General features: G+C 43.7%; 1 protein-coding gene across 2 annotated transcripts in view; it reads left to right on the top strand.

Moving 5' to 3' along the window:
- The window catches only part of tmtc3 (transmembrane O-mannosyltransferase targeting cadherins 3), an 82,803-nt gene that overhangs the window by 1,660 nt on the left and 57,467 nt on the right, over positions 1–23,676 (top strand). The window contains exons 2-3 of one of the 2 annotated variants that reach the window (XM_041216248.1): positions 8,850–9,050; positions 20,588–20,806. In XM_041216248.1, the coding sequence (XP_041072182.1) occupies positions 8,862–9,050; positions 20,588–20,806 (408 nt within the window). In that variant the 5' untranslated portion in view covers positions 8,850–8,861. The remainder of the gene's footprint in view (positions 1–8,849; positions 9,051–20,587; positions 20,807–23,676) is intronic. The other variant, XM_041216247.1, reaches the window with a different exon arrangement.

Here is a 23,676-nt window from a genome sequence, read left to right as displayed (position 1 = left end):
AAGGCTGGGTTGAAAAAGGTACCAGGAGGAAGCTCGTTTGGAGCATAAACATTGGGTTAGAATTATTGGGCTGAATGGCCTGTTTCTACGCTGGAAAATTCTATAAAATTCAACTACAAGCCTTTCTTATTTTTGTGCATATTTGAGTCCACGGATGTGCAGACAAGCTGAGCACCTAAAGTACGAGAGGTGATAAGCTGTCTCTATTGCTTGTTAGTGGATTGTTGCTTCTTCACCTGTGGCTGATTTGTTATGTCAGGTCAGATGTTCACATTCTGGGACTGGAGACCATGTACAATGTGAAAGAAGTCCTGGAGTTGACTGTCTGCCCTTTTCTTTAGAACACTTAACCCTGACTGGCTGGTGTCCAGGTGGATATGTCATCAGTGTGTTAGACCATAAACATAGGAGCAGAAATTAGGCCATTCGGCCCATCGAGTCTGCTCTGCCATTCAATCATGGCTGATGAGTTTTTCAACCCCGTTCTCCTGCCTTCTCCCCGTAACCTTTGATCCCCTTACCAATCAAGAACCTAGCTATCTCGCTCAAATACACTCAACGACCTGGCCTCCACAGCCTTCTGTGGCAATGAATTCCATAGATTCACCACTCTCTGGCTAAAGAAGTTTCTTCTCATCTGTTCTAAAAGGTCCTCCCTTTACTCTGAGGCTGGGCCTTCGGTCCTAGTCTCTCCTAATAATGGAAACATCTTCCCCACGTCCACTCTATCCAGACCTTTCAGTATTCTGTAAGTTTCAATCAGATCCCCCCTCATCCTTCTAAACTCCATCAAGTATAGACCCAGAGTCCTCAAACGTTCCTCATATGTTAAGCCTTTCATTCCTGGGATTGTTCTCGTGAACCTCCTCTGGACCCTCTCCAGGGCCAGAACATCCTTCCTGAGATACGAGGCCCAAAATTGCTCACAATATTCTAAATGTGGTCTGACCAGATTTGCACTCCAGATTTCTGAATTCTCTTCCCATTTAGAAACTAGTCTATGCCTCTATTCTTCCTACCAAAGTGCATGACCTCACACTTCCCCATGTTGTATTCCATCTGCCACTTCTTTGCCCATTCTCCTAACCTGTCCAAATCCTTCTACAGCCTCCCCGCCTCCTCAATACTACCTGTCCCTCCACCTATCTTTGTATCATCTGCAAACTTAGCCAGGATGCCCTCAGTTCCTTCGTCTAGATCATTAATGTATAAAGTGAAAAATTGTGGTCCCAACACTGACCCCTGCGGAACTCCACTAGTCACCGGCCGCCATCCTGAGAAGGACCCCCTTATCCCCACTCTCTGCCTCTTGCCAGACAGTCAATCTTCTATCCATGCTAGTACCTTGCTTCTAACACCATGGGCTCTTATCTTACTGAGCAGCCTCCTGTGCAGCACCTTGTCAAAGGCCTTCTGGAAGTCCAAGTAGATAACATCCATTGGCTCTCCTTTGTCTAACCTACTCGTTACCTCCTCAAAGAATTCTAACAGATTTATCAGGCATGACCTCCCCTTGATGAAACCATGCTGACTTTGCTTTATTTTACCATGCACTTCCAAGTATTCTGAAATCTCATCCTTAATAATGGACTCTAAAATCTTACCAATGACCGAGGTCAGGCTAATCGGCCTGTAATTTCTCGTCTTTTGCCTCACTCCCTTCTTAAACAGGGGGGGTTACATTAGCGATTTTCCAGTCCCCGGGACCCTCCCTGACTCCAGTGATTCCTGAAAGACCACCACTAACGCCTCCGCTATCTCCTTCAGAACTCTGGGGTGTAATCCATCTGGTCCAGGTGATGTATCCACCTTCAGACCTTTCAGTTTTCCTAGCACCTTCTCCTTGGTAATGGCCACCATACTCACCTCTGGCCCCCGATTGTCTTGAACTTTGGGAATGTTACTCGTGTCTTCCACCATGAAGACTGACGCAAAGTGCCTATTCAGTTCCTCCGCCATTTCTTTGTTCCCCACTACTACTTTTCCAGCGTCATTTTCCAGCGGCCCAATGTCCACTTTTGCCTCTCTCTTACCCTTTATATATCTAAAAAATACTCTTGCAATCTTCTTTTATATTACTGGCTAGTTTACCCTCATATTTAATCTTCTCCCTCCTTATTTCTTTTTTATTTGTCCTCTGTTGGTCTTTGTAGGCTTCCCAATCCCCTGGTTTCCCACTGCTCTTCGTCGCATTGTATGCTTTCTCTTTAGCTTTTATGTTGTCCCTGACTTCCCTTGTCAGCCATGGTTGCCTCGTACTCCCTTTAGTATGCTTCTTCTTCCTAGGGATGCATTTTTGCTGTGTCTCCCAAATTACTCCCAGAAACTCCTGCCATTGCTGTTCCACTGTCTTTCCTGCTAGGCTCATCTCCCAGTCAATTCTGGCCAACTCCTGCCTCATGCCTCTGTGGTTGACTTTATTCAATTGTAATTCCATTACATCTGATTCCAGCTTTTTCCTCTCAAATTGCAGGGTAAATTCTATCATGTTATGGTCACTTCCTCCTAAAGGTTCCTTCACCTTAATCTCCCTTATCAAATCTGCCTCATTACGCATCACTAAATCTGGAATTGCCTGTTGAGATTAAGTTGTGTTTGCCTCTGTGAGTTAGTCTTGATTAATGTTCAAAACGCTTTTGGAGATTGATGTTCATTTTAATTCACAGAATTGTTACAATGCAAAAATCTGAAGAATAGAGTCACATTGCCAAAGGAGGACTATAGTAGTTGTGAACTGATCAGTGCCTGCGCACGCTTCGAAAATGTTGATGTTGACAGGACAGCCAAGTGTATATTCTGCATTAATTTTTAATGAAATGCCGAATTGATGGTAGAATTTTGCTAAAACTATGACTTTAGATGATTCTTGAGAATAGTTCCAGGGATGAGGAACTTCAGTTATGAAGATGGATCGGAGAAGTTAGGACTGTTTTCCTTGGAGGAAAGAAGGCTTTGAGGAGGCATTTGGTAGAGGTATTCAAAATCATGAGGGGTTAGGACAGAGAAGATAGGGAAGGACTGTTCCCATTCATGAAAGGATCAAGAACAAGATGGCACACATTTAAAGTAGTTAGTAAAAGAAGCAAAAGTGATATAAGAAACTTTTTACGCAGTGAGTGGTTTGGATTTTAATGCATTACCCGAGAGTGTGGTGAGGCAGGTTCAACTGAAGCATTCAAAAGGGAATTAGACTGTTATCTGAAAAGGAAGAACATGGAGGGTTACGGAGAGAAGGCTGGGGAGTAGCACTGGATGAGTTGCTCGTTTGCTGAGCTGGTGCAGACATGATGAGCAAAATGACCCCCTCCTGCACTGTAACAATTCTGTGATAGGGAATACGATTTCTGTAAGCTTATTGTCAGTCAGTGGGCCTTTACTTATACGGCACTCTGGTTACCCTATTGCATTGCCCTAGTGCATCTCTGACTTTGAACCCTGACAATTGTAAACTCACTTGCAGAGTGCTGAATACTGAAATGGTCCAGATAATGTCAATCCAGCAACATGAGCAGAAAGGAAATTGCTTTCCCTGTATATTATGGAACAGTTGAATTTTCTGTGAAATCAAAAAGAAAGAAATCACATTTGTATGGCACCGTTCACAACCTCAGGGTGTCCCAAAGTACTTCACAGCCAGTGAAGTTCTTATGATGTGCAGCACTGTTGTAGGAAATGTGGCAGCCAATTTGCGCACAGCCAGGTCCCACAAACAGCAATGTGATGATAACCAGGGAGGCAGGGGTGCAATGGGAATGTCACTGGACTAGAAATCCAGAGGCCCACGCTAATGTTCTGGGGACATGGCTTCAAATCCCACCATGGCAGCATGAATTTAAATTCAATTAATAAATCTAGAATAGAAATGCTGACCAAGAAACTATCATCAGGTGATGTAAAAACCCATCTGGTTCATCACTGCCCTTTAGGGGAGGAAATCTGCCATCCTTACCTGGTCTGGCCTACACATGATTCCATTTCCACAGCAATGTGGCTGACTCTTAACTGCCCTAGCAGTTGGCCTAGCAAGTCCCTCAGTTCAAGGGCATTTGTTTTTATTCATTCATAGGGTGGGCTTTGTTGGCTGGGCCAACATCTAATGCCTTTCCCTAGTTGCCCTTGGGAAGGTGGTGGTGAGCTGCCCTCTTGAACCGCTGCAGTCCATGTGGTGTAGGTACACCCACAGTGTGATTAGGAAGGGAGTTCCAGGATTTTGACCCAGCGCCAGTGAATGAACAGTGATATATTTCCAAGTCAGGATGGTAAGTGACTTGGAGGGGAACTTCTAGGTGGTGGTGTTCCCATCTATCTGCTGCCCTTGTCTGTCTAGATGGTAGTGGCCGTGGGTTTGGAGGGTGCTGTTGAAGAAGTCTTGGTGAATTCCTGCAGTGCATCTTGTAGATGGTACACACTGCCACTGTGCGTCGGTGGTGGAGGGAGTGAATGTTTGTGGATGTGGTGCCAATCAAGCAGGCTGCTTTGTCCTGGATGGTGTCAAGCTTCTTGAGTGTTGTGGCAGCTGCACTCAAGGGGCGATGGTTGGATTCTCTCTTGTTGGAGATGGTCATTGCCTGACACTTGTGTTGCGCTGAAGTTACTTGCCACTTGTCAGCCCAAGCCTGGATATTGTCCCGGTCTTGCTGCATTTGGACAAGGACTGCTTCAGTATCTGAGGAGTCACGAATGGTGCTGAACATCAGCGAACACCCCCATGATGGAAGGAAGGTCATTGATGAAGCAGCCAAGATGGTTGGGCCCAGGACACTACCCTGAGGAATTCCGGCAACAATGTCCAAGAGCTGAGATGACTGATCTCCAACAACCACAACTATCTTCCTTTGTGCTGGATATGACTCCAACCAGCAGAGAATTTTCCCCCTGATTCCCATTGACTAGTTTTGCTGGGGCTCCTTGATGCCACACTCTGTCAAATGCAGCCTTGATGTCAAGGGCAGTCACTCTCACGTCACCTCTGGAGTTCAGCTCTTTTATCCATGTTTGAATCAAGGCTGTAACGAGGTCAGGAGCTGAGTGAACCCTGGCGGAACACAAATTGGACATCGATGAGCAGATTATTGCTAAGCAAGGGCCTCTTGATAGCACTGTTGATGACCCCTTCCATTACTTTACTGATGATGGAGAGTAGACTGATGAGTTGGTAATTGGTCAGGTTGGATTTGTGCTGCCTTTTCTGTTTAGGACATACCTGGGCAATTTTCCACATAGCCAGGCAGATTCCAGTGTTGTAGCTGTACTGGAACAGCTTGACCCGGGGTGCGGCAAGCTCAGCCGCACAGGTCTTCAATACTATTGCCGGAATATTGTCAGGGCCTATAGCTTTTGCAGTATCCAGTGCCTTCAGCCATTTCTTGATATTGCGTGGAGTGAATCTAATTGGTTGAAGAAGGCATCTGTGATGCTGGGGACCTCTGGAGGATGCTGAGATGGATCATCCACTTAGCACTTGTGGCTGAAGATTGTAGCAAATGCTTCAGCCTTATCTTTTGTACTAATGTGCTGGGCTTCTCTATCATTGAGGATGGGGATGTTTGTGGAGCTTCCTCCTCCATTGAGTTGTTAAATTGTCCACCACCATTCACAACTAGATGTGGCAGGACTACAGAGTTTAGCTCTAATCTTTTGGTTGTTGGATTGCGTAGCCATGCCTATCACTTGCTACTTATGCTGTTTGGTACACAGTCCTGTGTTATAGCTTCACCAGGTTGACATCTCATTTTTAGGTATGCCTGGCGCTGCTCCTGGCATGCCCTCCTGCACTCTTCATTGAACCAGGGTTGATCCCCTGGCTTGATGGTAATGGTAGAGTGAGGGATATGCCAGGCCATGAGGTTACAGATTGTGTTTGTGTTCGAGTACAATTCTGCTGCTGCTGATGGCCCACAGTGCCTCATGGATGCCCAGCCTTGATTTGCTAGATCTGTGTGAAATCTATCTCATTTAGCATGGTGATAGTGCCACACAACACGATGGAGGGTATCCTCAATGTGAAGGTGGGACTTTGTCTCCACAACGACTGTGCGATGGTTGCTACTACCGATACTGTCTTAGATGCATCTGCAGCAGGCAGGTTGGTGAGGATGAAGTCAAGTATGTTTTTAGGGCTGGGCACCAAATGCTGGCCTTGCCAGTGATGTCCACATCCCATGAACGAATAAAGAAAAAACGTGATCTGCCCTATGTCTATTCCTCTGATTAGATTAAATCGAATCACTTGCCCAAGGAACCCCACCATCCTCTATCCTTTGCCCAGAATGAGGGAGATTCTAGCCCATTGACAGTCCAACCAGTTTTATCAGGACTTGAGCTTGAATTTTTTTTAATTCATTCACAGGAAGTAGGCTTCACTGCCTGGGCCAGCATTTATTGCCCATCCCTAGTTGCCCTTGAGAAGGTGGTGGTGAGCTGCCTTCTTGAACTGCCACAATCCATGTAGTGTAGGTACACCCACAGTGCTATTAGGAAGGGAGCTCCAGGATTTTGACCCCAACACAGTGAAGGAACGGTGACACTTTTCCAAGCCAGGATGGTGAGTGACTTGGAGGGGAACTTCCAGTTGGTGGTGTTCCCATCTATCTGCTGCCCTTGTTCTTCTAGATGGTAGTGGTTGTGGGTTTGGAAGGTGATGTCTAAGGAGCCTTGGTGAATTCCTGCAGTGCAACTTGTAGATGTTACACACTGCTGCATAGGTGGTGGAGGGAGTGAATGTTTGTGGATGTGGTGCTAATCAAGTGGGCTGCTTTGTCCTGGATGGTATCAAGCTTCTTGAGTGTTGTGGGAGCTGTATTCATCCAGGCAAGTGGGGAGTATTCCATCACACTCCTGACTTGTGTCTTGTAGATGGTGGACAGGCTTTGGGGAATCAGGAGGTGAGTTACTCGTCGCTGGGTTCCTTGCCTCTGACCCTGCTCTTGTAGCCTCAGTCCAGTTCAGCTTCTGGTCAATGGTAACCCCCAGGATGTTGATAATGGGGGATTCAGTGATGATAATGATACTGGACATCAAGGGGCAATGGTTGGACTCTCTCTTGTTGGAGATGGCCATTGCCTGACACTTGTGTGGTGCGAATGTTACTTGCCACTCGTCAACCCAAGCCTGGATATTGTCCAGGTCTTGCTGCATTTGGACATGGGCTGCTTCAGTACCTGAGGAATTGTGAATGGTGCTGAACATTGTGCAATCATCAGTGAACATCCCCACTTCTGACCTTAAGATGGAAGGAAGGTAATTGATGAAGCAACTGAAGATGATTGGGCCTAGGACACTGCCCTCAATAGGCCCCTTTGAGAGATGTAACTGGGGAGTCTCACGTGGGACAGCTTTTCCTCTTTGATTAATGCAAGTATTCGGGACCAACAATGAGATGCACACAGAAGGAAGCCCACACGCAGATGTTGACAGAGTGTGCAGTCAATCCAATGCTTGCCTCTTTCCATTTGAATGTCTGTTATTGGTGAGTGACCACTCATTTGGGAATGAGCATGCAGGATGATTCTCTCCTCCTGGTTGTAATCGCATCCCTGCAGCTGAAGCCAGATAGTAAACATTTTTAAGAAAGCATTTCAAGTGAACTCTGAACAAGCTGACCTTTATAATTGTTTCATTATAGTTTGAGTGACTGGTTTATTGTCCTGTCAGCTCTTGTGATTTATGAAGGTACGCTGTGCACCTGGAGCTAATCTCTGAAGGTATATTGTTCTGTGCAGTAATGTTTGCCAAGTGATATTGTACAATATGTAAATATTTAACCGTATGAAGTATAAGGAATTTCCAGAAAAACTCCATAGATTTGCACCTTCTACACAAATACTTTCGAGGGGTTCAAGCATATATTCATGTGGTCATATTTAATCCTGAGTAATGTAAATACGCATTGTGTATACAAGGTAGGGAATTGCCAAGGAAACCAAGTCCTTTCACAAAGGACGAACAGAGTGTTGTGGAGACTTGCTTTAAATTATTGCTTCTATTTCAGAACGACAAGGGAGCCTCTTGCCCATCGTCTTGTGGCAGTTTGTGGTGATTTTTGATAGCCCTTTTCTGCACAGATCAAAATTGTATAAAAATTGTGGGATGATCAGTTCAGTATAGATTGAGAAGAAATATATACTTTTGTTTATCTATTCATGGGTCGCGGGAATTGCTAGCTAGTCCAGCATTTATGGCCCATCCCTAATTGCTCTTGAGATAGTGGTGGTGAATCACCTCCTTGAACTGCTGCAGTCCTTGTTCTGTAGGCAGATCCACAATTGCTATTAGGAAAGGAGTTTCAGTATTTTGACACAGCAACAGTGAAGGAATGGCGATATTGTTCCAGGCCAGAATAATGTGTGGCTTGGCTGGGGAAACTTGGAGGTGCTGTTCCATGCATCTGCTGCACTTGTCCTTCTGGGTGGTAGAGGTCAGGGGTTTGGAAGGTGCTGTTGAAGGAGCCAGGTTGGTTGTAGGTGGTATTCATGGCATCGGTGGTGGAGTGATTGAATGCTGAAGAGGGTGGATTGGGTCCCAATCGAGTGGGCTGCTTTATCCTGGATGATGTGAAGCTTCTTGAATGTTGTTTGAGCTGCACGTTTCTAGGCAGGTGGAGGGTAACTTCTGACTGCAGCCTTTTAGATGGTGGGCAGGCTTTTGGCAGTCAGGAGGTGGGTTACTTACTGCAGAATTCCAGTTCCTGACTCTCTTGCAGCCACAATATTTATGTGACTGGTCCAGTTAAGCTTCTGGTTGAACCGGAATCAAAAATACCAAAGCTTTATATTATACGTTCTGCTTACTTTTTCATAGAGAAGGTGGAAGCAGAAATATTTTTAAAATGTTGTTTTCATTTTTTGCAGCAGCCCGTGAGAATGGCTGGGCTGAGTTGGAAGGAGATCGTTTTGTTGACTGGGGTGGTGGCTGTGTGTTACTGGAACAGCACTTATTGTGGATTCGTCTTTGACGATGTTTCTGCCATTCTGGACAACAAAGACCTGCATCCTTCTACACCACTGAAGAACCTTTTCTGCAATGACTTCTGGGGAACTCCTATGACAGAGGTAACGCCACTTCTCTGATTATCTGATCTCAGCCACAAGAATATTTTACTTTGTGAATGCGCCTGCTTATTTTTCAAAGATTTTTAAAGTCGATTTTAACTGACTTCAACAATATAGATGTTAAACTATCTTAAACAGATACCTGGTCAACATTTTATCATTACCATATTCAGATCTCAGTTCTTCATAGAATGGAGGGATATGGGAAAGGGCAGGAAAGCGGAGTTGAGGTGGAAGATCAGCCTTGATCTTATTGAATGGTGGAATAGGTTCGAGGGGCCATTGGGGAACTTCAGCTCCTACTCTCTCAAAATCAAGTAGAAATCCTATAAAGTATAACACATACAAAATGATTTATAAGATTTCATGCATACTATTGTTACCTCTATACTTGACTATTCCAATATTTTCCTAACCATCCACCCATCTTTCACACTTCGTAAACTCAGATCCAATAGTCGGCTAATTCACACCGCCACTCCTTCCCCTTCCACCCTGTGTTCACTGAACTACATTGGCTCTTTTTCTGGAAATGCTACGAATTTAAAATTCTCATCCTTTGGTCAAATCCCTCCATGGACTTGCACCTTTCTATCTCTGTAATCTCCTCTAGCCCTACAACCCTCATTGATCTCAAGCTCTCCAATTCCTGCCTATTGCACATCTGATTTCCTTCACTTCACCACTGGTAGTCGCACGTTCAGCAGTCTTAAGTCCTGGAGTTCCCTGCCTAAATCTCTCTGCCTCGCTATCTCTCTCGTCCTTTAAGATGCTCATTAAGCCTTAAGCCTTCAGCTGAGTTCGATCATGCATTCTAATATTCCATGTGGCTCGATATCAAAATTTGTCTTATAATATTCCCATGAAGCACTTTTGGGGAGGCGGAGTTTACTATGTTAAAGCTGCTATATAAATATAAGTTGTTTTTGAATACTTTGAAGATCAGTAACACTTTGTACAGTGTGCTATTAATTCAAAATTGGTTAATTTAAACAAATTAGATTGCCTTGCTGTTTATTAAAGGCCTTTATAAATCAGGAGTGGCTTTTGAAATGTTCAAAGGTTTGCAAGTGTTGCACACTTGGTGGGATTGAAGTCTTTTTGCAGTTCTGTTCACCAGCAAGTCTTAGTTTTGCAGCTGCTACCATTAACCATCATTTCAGATTGTGTGCAAAGAAACAAAAATTACTTTTAGCAAATGAAATGACCTGTGAAAGTTTAGTGAATGAGGAATCAGTTCTCATTTGCTCCCATTCAAAACTTGAAGCCCAAGCCTCCAGTCCAATCTATGAGACACAATGTTTTAAGTCCTGGTCAGGTTATGACGTGCCCCTGGATTGTTAGCAACCAAACCTGTGATGATTTTGCAATGACAGCTGCGAAGTTTTAAGAGTTGTGCTCTGCGACAAGAGCTAACTTGATTCCTTTGGAGATTCAGACACCAAAATGTCTACAAATCAGATTTTTGGGAACAAGCGATAACAACTGTATTAAAATATCAAAACACCCAAAACTCTTTACAGAAGCATTACCAGAAATTTGACACAGATATTAGGACAGGTAACCACAACTTGGCCAAAATGGTAGGTTTTAAGGGGCGTCGGAAAGGAGGAGAAAGAAAGAGGGCCGTAGAGGTTTAGGGAGGGAGCCAATGTCAGTCAGCAAGCACAGTGATGACGGGCAATGTTCTGAGTAAGCTGCGCAGTAATGAGGAATGTGCCTGGCAGGAGACAAGAAGGCTGCGCACAAGCAACGTTCCCTTGTCGCGGCCACGTGGCAATCTTAAAGGGAGCACATAATATAACAAGCTGGCTGTGCACAGCAACCAGAAATTAGAGGGAACATTGGTGTTGGGGCGAATGGAACAATGCAAGGTGGGAGACGGGCAGCAGAGTTTTGGATGAGCTTAAATTTATAGAGGGTTGAAGATGGGAGGCTGGCCAGGAGTGTGTTGGAATAGTCAAACCCAGCTCTAATAAAGGCATGGATGAGGGTTTCAACAGCAGATGAGCTGAAGTAGCATGGAGTCGTGAGTGGAAGTAGGTGTTCCTAAGAGAGTTTAATCTTCAAATTAGGGCTGTGTTCTCAGCCAGTGCATACATACACAGTTGCATGCTGATGGTAGGACCTGCTTAGCAGCTGCCATCTTTATGGGGGCAAATGCAGCAGGGCCCGTGCACAATCATATAAATTATTCTTTCTATAGTTTACTTTTTTCCCTTTCGCTTGTTTCGCTGTTAAGCTTTCAGTGTTGTGCTCAGTTTTTATTTTAATTTGTGTTTTGCTAATTTCGAGTAATGTAAATCTGGGAAATCAACTGGCTACTCACATGCCACATTAATTTTGGAGAACTGTCAGGCAATTGGAGAGCTGACGCAGGCTAATAAAAAGCCTTCAAAAATGCTCATTGTGAAATGCTGCAGCTTTATGTTATATCACTGGTGGAACCACTGGAAGGAAGCTCGTAACAGTCTAGTTTTTGCTGGCACCCTCTCTCCTCCAAATAACGTCATTAGTTTCTCCACATGCAGATAAGAGCACATCCGCAGACGGGTAGCAGCGGCCAATTTGCATGGCCACCTTATGTTGGCAGGAGGCACAGTGGAAAATTAGACTTAAACTATTTAGGAGCTATAAGAGGAAGCTCTTTCTCACATACAAAAGTTAGTGGAAGCTCCCTTCAAAAGGCTATGAATGATTGAGTGTTCAAGACAGATTGATAAGTTTTTGTTTGCATTTCAAGGGATATGGGAAGAAGGTGGGTAGATAGAGTTGTTGTACATATCTGCCATGATCTAATTGAATGGCAGATCAGATTGGAGAGACTGAATTGATACTCCTGTTCCTAAGTCTGATAATGAAAATGTTATTGTTCATCAACTCAGATTTCCATTACACTCCTTCTGGCCAGATAGGTTCCTTTTGAAGTCGCCACTCAGTAAGGCACAGATCCTCCAAGCAGTGAAGGATCTGTGAAGATGGAATGTATTGTCCATCATTGTTTTTATAAAGCACAGTAAATACTGGATTTTAATGTTGCAGAATAATTTAATCTGATCTGCCCAGGGCTTGTGACAAGAGTGTGCATTTTATATTCTTTCAGTCATTGCAGTTACATGTACAAGCTGCTGAAACACATTTCCTCTCGGTTTTGTTTTTACTGTATGTGTACAAACTTGGCAGGAGACTTCACTCAGCCAGGGTTTAGTGACTAATGAAAAATAAATGAAAGGCTCCACAGCTGCACCCAGTTAACCAATCTACCTCCTGCAGATGTATCTCTCCATTATAGTATTGATGAGTAACCACTGCACAATCCTTGCGTATGGTACTGGGTTTGTAACCCCAAGATCAAGAGTTCAAATCTCACAATGGCAAACTATGAAACAATGTAACTTCATCTGAATAGGAACAGATGGAAACGTGTTTGTACTCGAAAGAGTTACCACTGAGCTAAATGGGATAGATTTTGAACAGCTAACAATTCAAGACTGGGCATTCATGAGGTGCTGTGGGTCATCATTGGCAACAGAATTGTACTCAACCACAATCTGTAATGGCATACCCCCTGATATGGTAACTCTACCATTACCATCAAGCCAAAGGATCAAACCTGGTTCAACAAGGAGTGAAGGAGGACATGGCAAGAGCAGCACCAGGCATACCGAAAGATGAGAACTACAGTGTGAGCAGCATGCGATAGACAGCTAAATAATCCCACAGCTAACAGATCAGATCTAAAACAGAAACAGAATTACCTGGAAAAACTCAGCAGGTCCGGCAGCATCGGCGGAGAAGAAAAGAGTTGATGTTTCGAGTCCTCATGACCCTTCGACAGAACTTGAGTTCGAGGCCAAGGAATAGTTGAAATATAAGCTGGTTTAAGGTGTGTCGGGGGTGGGGGGGGGGTGGAGAGAGAGAGAGAGAGAGAAGTGGAGGGGGTTGGTGTGGTTATAGGGACAAACAAGCAGTGATAGAAGCAGATCATCAAAAGATGTCACAAACAATAGAACAAAAGAACACATAGGTGTTAAAGTTGGTGATATTATCTAAACGAATGTGCTAATTAAGAATGGATGGTAGGGCACTCAAGGTATAGCTCTAGTGGGGGTGGGGAGAGCATAAAAGATTTAAAAATATTTAAAAATAATGGAAATAGGTGGGAAAAGAAAAATCTATATAATTTATTGGAAAAAAACAAAAGGAAGGGGGAAACAGAAAGGGGATGGGGATGGAGGAGGGAGCTCAAGACCTAAAGTTGTTGAATTCAATATTCAGTCCGGAAGGCTGTAAAGTGCCTAGTCGGAAGATGAGGTGTTGTTCCTCCAGTTTGCGTTGGGCTTCACTGGAACAATGCAGCAAGCCAAGGACAGACATTTGGGCAAGAGAGCAGGGTGGAGTGTTAAAATGGCAAGCGACAGGCCGGTTTGGGTCATTCTTGCGGACAGACCGCAGGTATTCTCCAACAGTGCAGCAGTCCCTCAGCACTGCACTGAAGATCCAGTCTTGATTTTTGTGCTCAAGTCTCTGGCGTGGAACTTCAACCCAGAACCTTCCGATGCATAGGCAAGAATTTTACCATCCCAGCCATAGTTGACACTTATTGTGTACAGGACACGTTGCTACTTACTTGTGGTTTAAATACATTAAAAGACACAGGAGGTCCAAGGTTCAAAAGGAATTTTTTTTAAGAATGCAAAAGCAATTAAGTCTTCTGTTTGTAAAATGCTTAGGGTGCATTATATTAATTACTACGTAGAGCTTTTGACAGTTCCATTTTAGGAGGGTTCTGAAAGGAGTGGATAAGAGGCAATGTGGGTTCACTAAAATGTTCCTAGGAATGAGGCTTAAAGCTATGGAGAGAAACATGAGAATTTAGGGATGGGACCTAATGGAAATCTTCAAGATTTTGAAGTGATTTATGATAAGGTAAGCAGTGTCAGATGATGAAGCAGTAATGCATTATTTCCATTGGTTGCAGAGATGGTAATAAAAAGACTCAATATTAAGCTAACAACAAAAGGAATGAGAGGATAGTTTAAAAAAATGTTTCATCACACAATTAGTCATGTTCCAGACGTCTGTTTTATTTTATTTATTCGTTCATGAGATACAGGCTTTGCTGACTGGACCAACATTTCCCATCCCTAATTGTCCTTGAGAAGGTGGTGCTGAGCCACCTTCTTGAACCACTGCAATCCATGTATTGTAGGTACACCTACGGTGCTGTTTTGAAGTGATTTCCAGGATTTTGACCCAGCAACAGTGAAAGAACAGTGATATAGTTCCAAGTCAGGATGGTGTGTGGCTTGAAGGAGAACTTGCAGGCGGTGGTGTTCCCATGCATTCGCTACCCTTGTCCTTCTAGGTGGTAAAAGTCGTGGGTTTGGAAGGTGTCGTTGAAGGAGCCTTGGTGAATTGCTGCAGTGCAACTTATAGATGGTATACACACTGCTGCCACTGTTCGTTAGTGCTGGAGGGAGTGGATGGGGTGCCAATCAAGGCACTCATCCAGGCAAGTGGAGAGTATTCCATTACACTCTTGATTTGGTGACAGGCTTGAGGGAGTCAGGTGCTGAGTTACTTGCTGCAGAATTCCCAACCTCTGACATGTTCTTGTAGCCACAGTATTTATATGGTTGGCTTAGTTCAGTTTCTGCTCAGTGGTAACCTCCAGGATGTTTATAGTGGGAATTCAGCGATGGCAATGTCATTGAATCTCATGGCGGGGTGGTTAGATTCTTTCTTGTTAGATATAGTCAGTGCCTTGCACTTTTGTGGCATGAATGTTACTTGCCAACATTTTTGTGAACATTTTTCCATAAATGTGAGGTAGTACATTTTAGTAGGAAGGACAAGAGGTCACTTATTACTTGGAAGGTGCAGGTCTAGGTGGGATAAAGGAACAAAGGGATCTCGGGCTACAAGTACATTAATCACTTAAAAGCTGCACCACAGGTTAGCAAGGCCATGAAAAAAGCAAGCCAAGCACTAGGCTTCATTTCTGGAGGGATAGAATGCAGGCAAGTTATGCTAAACCTGTAACAAACGTTGGTCAGGCCACACAGAGTACCATGTGCAGTTCTGATCACCATATTATAAAAAAGATACAGAGGCATTGGAGGGGGTGAAGAGAAGCTTTGCAAGGATGATACAGAAATGTAAGGATGTACATACCAGGAAAGGATTGACATACTGGGTGTCCTTTCTCTTGAATAAAGGCAGCTGAGGGGTAAATTAATAAGTCTTTAAAATTAATAAAGGTTTTGATAGAGTGACTACAGAGAGATGGTTCCCTCTTGTGGGGAAGTGTGTAAATGCAGGCCATCAATAGAAGATAGTCACTAAAAAAACCAATAGGGAATTCAGAAGAAACTTCTTTACCCAAAGAATGGTGAGAATGTTAAACTTGCTAAACAAGGAGTGGTTGAAGCAAATAGTTTGGTTGCATATAAGGGAAAGCTGATCAAGTAAATGAGGGAGAAGGGAATAGGTGGTTATGCTGGTAGATTTAGATGAAGATTTGATGAGGCTCAAATGAAGCATGAACACTGGCCTGGGCAGGTTGGGCTATGTAGTCTTTTGGATAAAATGATAAACCGAGTACCCAGCTGGCCTTTCAAGTGAACATAAAAGATCCAGGACACTATTTCGAAGGACTGTAGAGTTCTCCCCAGTGCCCTTACACTTATCCCTCAATCAACATCACAAATATAGATAATCTGGCCATTAGCACATTGCTGCTTGTGGGAACTTGGCGTGTGTAAATTGGTTGCTGTGTTTCTTACATTACAACAGTGACCACACATCAGAAAGTGCTTCATCAGGTGTAATGCCTTTGGGATATCCTGTGTTAGTGAAGGGCATGTAAAAGTGTATGTAATTACAAGTCTCTCTTTTGAATATTGGAGGCACTAGCTTCAAAGGAGCAAAAATCCATGGAATGTGTTTTACATCACCTCCTGGTCAGGATCCCCATCATATTTTCTACTAATTTATAAAATGCTTTTCAGTCAGCAACGTGCCCTGTTCCTGATTTCTACCTCATTTGTAATAATGGGACAAAGACCATGCTGCTCCAATCAGTGCCCATCTGAAAGCCTGTAGTTTGTAAATGAAAATAGCTATGAAGACAAGCTCCAAGCTAAGAGCCTTAAGGAATTTATCACGGAACACATTCCTCTATACTTTTTCCAGGGCCCCACTACCCCATACCCACAAGTGTCAGGGACTTACTTGGCTGAGAAGTGGCAAAATACATATCATTTCACTCAATGAAGTTATCTCTACAAAGATCTGGGCTGTCCAAACTAATTTTGCTTAAAATACAAGATCCACTGAAAGGATCTTACTAGCATAGGTGCATTTAAGGAGAAATTAGATAAATGCATGAGGAAGAAAGGAATAGAATGATATGTTGTAAGGCTGGATGACATGTAGAACACAAACAGAAATTTGACCCAACCAGTCTGTCAGGTGGAAGGAAGCCTGTTTCTGTGCTGCAGCAATTATATACAGAGCGTGATTCTCTCAAAGGGACTGTTTGGATTAAGATACATAATTCCAACAGTGCAGCTCCTTTAAATGTTAAAATACAACCCTGGATTTGAACAGACAATGTTTATGACTTGTAATTTGAAGGTAACTTACCTTTACTTTGCATCGATTAACTTACAAAGGCCTGCTTCACATTGTGGCACAATTGGTTAACAGAAGGAACTGCTTTATGTCACTCACATTCCTTTGCCTACCAGGTTCACAAAGGGTGAATTTATGCATAATTCATCACACCAACATATCATACCTGCGAATTCCTTCGCTATATCTACACAATTAGAACCGTCATGGCCGAACAAGTTCCAAAGCCCATTTCTTTTTTGTAATGGCCCACCTGCTGATTTAAAACATAGGTGATGGTCAGTGAGACAGAACAACTTGCATTTACGCAGCACCTTCAAAGTAGGAAAACCTCCCGAATTATTTAACAAGCATCTGAGAGAAATCGTGCAACCAAGCCACCGGAGGAAAAATGAAGAGGGGTGAAGCAGGATAGCTATAAAAGTGGGGAAGGGGCAGAGTCAGAGAAAGGGACAATTGATGAATGGGGAATGGAAAAAGGAGAGGGGCACAGCTATGCAGAGGGTTTAAACTCAAGTGCGAGGATTTGAATTTGAGGCACTGGTGAGTAGGAGGGCAGTGAGGACAACAGCAGTGAGTAAGCTGGTTATTGGAGGATGGGTCACTAGTCAGCAGTGTGTTGAAGCAAATCAAGTCTGGTGGTGAAAGGGACATGCATAACGGTCAGACAAGGGCAAGGTCAGGAAGGAAACGGGTGATGTATTGGGGAAGATACGTGGTTAGAAACTTAACTCGGGGTCATACAGGACATCAACAGCAGCAAACATTCTGGATCAACACGATGCTGGCCAGCTTAAGAACACGAAATTGTGCATCAAGGCACGTGAGCCAGTTGAAAAAGTGACAAATAATACACCTCATTGTTACCAAAAGATGATATCTCCTTTTCCGAAATAATCTAAATATTTAAGTACGTTTATGGCTTGCTTTTTTTTTATATATTTACGGGTATGTGGGTGTTGCTGCCTAGACCAACATTTAATACCCATCCCTGGTTGCCCTTGAGAAGGTGGTGGTGAGCTGCCGCCTTGAACCGCTGCAGTCCATGTGGTGTAGGTACACCCAGTGCTGTTAGAAAGGGAGTTCCAGGATTTTGACCCAGCTACAATGAAGGAACAGCAAGATATTTCCAAGTCAGGATGGTGTGTGGCTTTGAGGGGAGCTTGCCGGTGATGGTGTCCCCATCTACCTGCTGCCCTTGTCTTCCAGATGGTAGTGGTTGTGGATTTGGAAGGTCTGAAGGTTCTTGGTGAGTTCCTACAATGCATCTTGCAGATGGTACACACTGCTGCTGCAGTGCGTCGGTGATGGAGTGTGTGAATGTTTATCGACAGCTTACCAACCAAGCGGGCTGCGTTGTCCTGGATGGTGTTGAGCTTCTTGAGTATTGTTGGAGCTGCACTCAGCCAGGCAAATGGAAAGTATTTCATCAATTCCTGACTTGTGCTTTGGAGATGGTGGACAGACTTTAGAGACTCAGAAAGTGAGTTCCTCACTGCAGGATTCCTCTGACCTGCCCTTGTAGCCACAATATTTATATGGCTGGTCCAATTCAGTGTTTGGTCAATGGCAACCACCAGGATGTTGGTAGTGGGGGATTCAGCAATGGCAATACCATTGAATGTCAAGGAGTGATGGTTAGATTCTCTCTTGTTTGAGATAGTCAATGCCTGGCACTAGTGTGGCACGAATATTACTTGCCTCTTGTCAGCCCAAGCCTGAGTATTGTTCAGGTCTTGTTGCATTTGACGTGGACTGCTTCAGTATCTCTAGAGTCACGAACGGTACTGAACATTGTGCAAGCATCAGCAAACATCCTCACTTCGGACCTTATGATGGAAAGAAGATCTTTGATGAAGCAGTTGACGATAGTTGGGCCAAGGACACTACCCTGAGGAACTCCTGCAGTGTTGCTCTGGAACGGAGATGTCTAACCTCCAACATCCACAACCATCTTCCTTTGTGTTAGGTATGACTCCAACCAGTGGAGAGTTTTCCCCCGATTCCCATTGACTCCAGTTTGCCTAGGGCTCCTTGGTCACATACTCAGTCAAAAGCTGCCTTGATGTCAAGGGCAGTCCCTTCACCTCGCTTCTAGGGTTCAGCTCTTTTGTCCGTGTTTGAACCGAGGCTGTAATGAGGTCAGGAGCTGAGTAACCCTGGTGGAACCCAAACTAAGCGTTTGCAGGTTATTGCTAAGCAAGTGCCGCTTGATAATACTGTTGATGACCCCTTCCATAACTTCACTGATGATTGAGAATAGACTGATTGGGTGGTAATTGGCTGGGTTGGATTTTTCATTCGCTGAATTCCCACTATAAACATCCTGGGGGTTACCATTGACCAGAAACTGAACTAAGCCAACCATATACTGTGGCTACAAGCGCATGTCAGAGGTTGGGAATTCTGCAGCAAGTAACTCAGCACCTGACTCCCTCAAGCCTGTCACCAAATCAAGAGTGTAATGGAATACTCTCCACTTGCCTGGATGAGTGCCTTGATTGGCACCCCATCCACTCCCTCCAGCACTAACGAACAGTGGCAGCAGTGTGTATACCATCTATAAGTTGCACTGAAGCAATTCACCAAGGCTCCTTCAACGACACCTTCCAAACCCACGACTTTTACCTCCTAGAAGGACAAGGGTAGCGAATGCATGGGAACGCCACCGCCTGCAAGTTCTCCTTCAAGCCACACACCATCCTGACTTGGAACTATATCACTGTTCTTTCACTGTTGCTGGGTGAAAATCCTGGAAATCACTTCAAAACAGCACCGTAGGTGTATCTACAATACATGGACTGCAGTGGTTCAAGAAGGTGGCTCAGCACCACCTTCTCAAGGACAATTAGGGATGGGAAATGTTGGTCCAGCCAGCAAAGCCTGTATCTCGTGAACGAATAAATAAAATAAAACAGACGTCTGGAACATGACTAATTGTGTGATGAAACATTTTTTTAAACTATCCTCTCATTCCTTTTGTTGTTAGCTTAATATTGAGTCTTTTTATTACCATCTCTACAACCAATGAAAATAATGCATTACTGCTTCATCATCTGACACTGCTTACCTTATCATAAATCACTTCTAAATCTTGAAGATTTCCATTAGGTCCCATCCCTAAATTCTCATGTTTCTCTCCCTAGCTTTAAGCCTCATTCCTAGGAACATTTTAGTGAACCCACATTGCCTCTTATCCACTTCTTTCAGAACCCTCCTAAAATGGAACTGTCAAAAGCTCTACATAGTAATTAATATACTGCACCTTAAGCATTTTACAAACAGAAGACTTAATTGCTTTTGTATTCTTAAAAAAAATTCCTTTTGAACCTTGGACCTCCTGTGTCTTTTAATGTATTTAAACGACAAGTAAGTAGCAACGTGTCCTGTACACAATAAGTGTCAACTATGGCTGAGATGGTAAAATTCTTGCCCATGCATTGGAAGGTTCTGGGTTGAAGTTCCGCGCCAGAGACTTGAGCACAAAAATCAAGACTGGAACTTCAGTGCAGTGCTGAGGGACTGCTGCACTGTTGGAGGTGCCATCTCTCAGATGAGTCTTAAATTGAGGCACCGTCTGGACTCTCTGGTGGACGCAGAATATCCCACAGCACCGTTCAAAGAAACAATGTGGAGCTCATCTGGTGGTGTAATGATTTAGATAGTACAATTTGCAGGCAAAATTAAAATTGCAATTCAAACAAATATAAATAAACAATGACTAGCTGAACCTTGGCCAGCTCAGAATTATGAGTTGAATGACTTGATTGGTTTATACTTTTCCACATCCCTGTCTGTTTTTAAAGCTATATGTAAATGGAGAAATAAAATTGATTTTATATGGTATCACTCATGCATAGATTTTTAAGCTGAACTAAAATATTTCTTTTCCTTTGCAGGAAAGGAGCCACAAATCCTACCGACCACTCACTGTGCTCACCTTCCGATTAAACTACCTTTTCAGTGAACTGAATTCTGCTTTCTATCATCTCTTGAATCTTGTCCTGCATGCAGTGGTCTGCATAATCTATCTCAAAGTATGCCAGCTATTCCTGGACAGGAAGTCCAGTCTGATTGCATCTCTGCTTTTTGCAGTTCATCCAATTCACACAGAAGCGGTGAGTAAAGATTTAGATGTGCAAACGCATGTGAGGCTTGTACAAACTTAACTGAAGTCAGATGCACAAAAGACAATTGGGCTTCAAAGCTCTTCTCCTATATTAAGTCAACATTATTAACAAAAAGAAAGCTCCTGCTACTTCCTACATTGCCCCAGTTGAGGCATCTTGCTCTCAGTTACCAAGTTAGTAACTGATGTTAGCAATTTCTTCACTCGTAGGGCCTCCACACTGGTTGAGAAAGAAGCCCTAGAATTACTTAAGGATCATTTAGATGGTACAGTGGGAGAACGGGGCTATAAGGTGGCTGAAGAACCAGATGGCCACCCTCGTTCATAATTATCTAGTGCGCTCCCAATGTTGGTTACGTTCTGCTGTTAGGCTCATGTGGGAGGACCACAGCTCAATCCCAAATATGATTTTGCTTGTCATACCCTCACTGGATCACAGAAGTGTCAACTTCGATTGTGCTGTGCTGGCTGTTCCAGGCTTCAGTACTATGAATTTCTGGACTCACCATTATGAGTGTACCTACTTGGCTGGTGATTCATAGACAAGCCTGGTCTGATCGGTTGTGGTGTGGCAATGGCTATTACAATAATTGCATGTAATACCAACTGTTCGTCACTGTGTGTCACAAGTGAGCTTGGCCTTTGTCTCAGACAATCATTTCAGATTAAATTGAATTACCCCGAATTTATAGAACAGATACAGGCCATTCAGCCCCACTGATCTATGCCAGTGTTCATGCTCCACATAAGCCTCTTTCCACTCTTCAGCTAACCCTATCAGTGTTACTACCTTTTCCTTTCTTTCTCACTTAGTCTTTCCTTAAATGCATCTTATGCCATTCTCCCCAATTACTTTCCTTCCTGGGAGCTGAGCAGAGACAGTCAGGAGTGGAGTGTGGCCTTTCCTACCTGGGAGCTGAGCAGAGATAGAAGGGAGTGGCATAAATAGAGCCCAGGGACCGGAGCGTGGCCTTTCCTACCTGGGAGCTGAACAGAGACAGTCGGGAACATCTGAGCTGCTAAAGAAACTGAGTTTAAAGAAACAACTGTGAATTCACAGGAAGCTAGTAAGTTGATTGGTTGGCAAGTGCTTGGTGTAAGGGACAGTGTGTTAATTGCCAGCTTAGGACACAGGAGTTAAGTCAGATCTATAAATAAATTGAACTATAATTATAAAATAAAACAGTTAAGTGTTAAAATAATTAAAATAAACCTCCCAAAGCACATACCAGTGCAATTAAGAATCATATAACCTTTAGTCTTATTGTGGGTGGTGCCACCAATTAGTAAATACAGTAAATTTCAATGTGCATAAGAATTATTCTTAATTAACTAAATTAGTTTATTAGTATACACAACAATGGCAGGGCAAGTGTTATGTTGCAGCTGTGGAATGGTGCAACTTTTGGATGCCAAGGCGATCCAGGACAAGCACACCTGCAGAAACTGTAAGCAGCTAGAGGAATTCTGGATCAGAATTATTGGTCTGGAAGCAGAATTGCAGACACTGCACAACATAAGGATTGGTGAGGGGCGGGGTGGGTGTGGAATACCTGTGCAACATAAGGATGGTGGGGGAGAAGGTGTGGAATATCTGGACACTTTGTTCCAGAAGTTGATCTCACTTCTTAGAATAGGGTCATCTGCTTTGGTCAGCAGTGAGACACAGGAGGATGTGACCATGACTGAGGTAGATAAAGGGACTGAGTAGACAGGAGTGGAGGAGCCTAAGACTTTACAACTGTCAAACAGGTTTGAAGTGCTCAATACTTGTGTGGACAAAAGTGAGGTCTGCAAGGTGGATGAGCAGGCTGACTGTGATACAGGAAGCCGTTCAAGTTTGGGGGAGCAAATAGGAATGTAGTGGTAGTTGGGGGCAGTATGGTGAGGGGGATTGACACTGTTCTCTGTAGCAAAGAGGGAGAGTCCAGACGGCTGTGTTGTCTGCCTGGTGCCAGGTACAGGATATCTGCTCAGGGCTGGAGAGGAACTTGCAGTGGGAGGGGGAGGATTCAGTTGTTGTGGTCCATGTGGGCACTGACCACACAGGTAGAACTAGGAAAGAGGTTCTGCATAGTCAGTATGAGGAGCTAGGCATCAAACTAAGGAGCAGAACCTCAAAGGTAATAATCTCTGGATTATTACCTGAGCCACATGCAAATTGGCATGGGGTAAATAAGATTAGAGAGATGAATGCGTGGTTCAAGACTGGTGTAGGAGAAGTGGGTTCCAGTTTGTGGGGCACTGGCATCGGTACTGGGGAAAGTGAGGGCTGTACTATTGGGGCGGCCTACACTTGAACCATGTGGGGACCAATGTTCTTGCGAGCTACATAATTAGGGAGGTAGAGAGGGCTTTAAACTAAATAAGTGGGGGATAAGGGATTAAGTTTGGGTAGATGTTGCAAATCATAGGGTAAATAATAGTAAGATGGGGAATGATGGTCAGAGAATGGCAGGAAGGGAAAGAGAGAAAAAAACCTAAGAATTCACCAACAGTCAAGACTGGATGTTACAAAGATAACAAAAAGGCAAAACTAAAGGCTTTGTATCTGAATGTGCATAGCATTCATAGCATAGTAAATGAATTGATAGCGCACATTGAAGTGAATAAATATGATCTGATAGCCATTAGGAGACATGGCTGCAGGATGAGAAGGATTAGGTCCTGAATATTGAGGGGTATATGACATTCAAGAAGAATAGGAAGCTAGGTAAAGGTGGAAGGGTAGCACTGTTAATCAAAAATAGCATTTGTGCAATAGTTAGAGATGACTTTGGTTCAGGAGATCAGGATGTAGAATCAGTTTGGGTGGAGATGAGGAATAGTAGGGGAAAGACGTCACTGGTGGGAATGGTC

This window comes from Carcharodon carcharias, chromosome 21, assembly GCF_017639515.1.
Source record: "Carcharodon carcharias isolate sCarCar2 chromosome 21, sCarCar2.pri, whole genome shotgun sequence".
Taxonomy (NCBI): domain Eukaryota; kingdom Metazoa; phylum Chordata; class Chondrichthyes; order Lamniformes; family Lamnidae; genus Carcharodon; species Carcharodon carcharias.
Note: the sequence above shows the minus strand (reverse complement) of the source record. Positions and strands in the feature narration are given on the sequence as shown.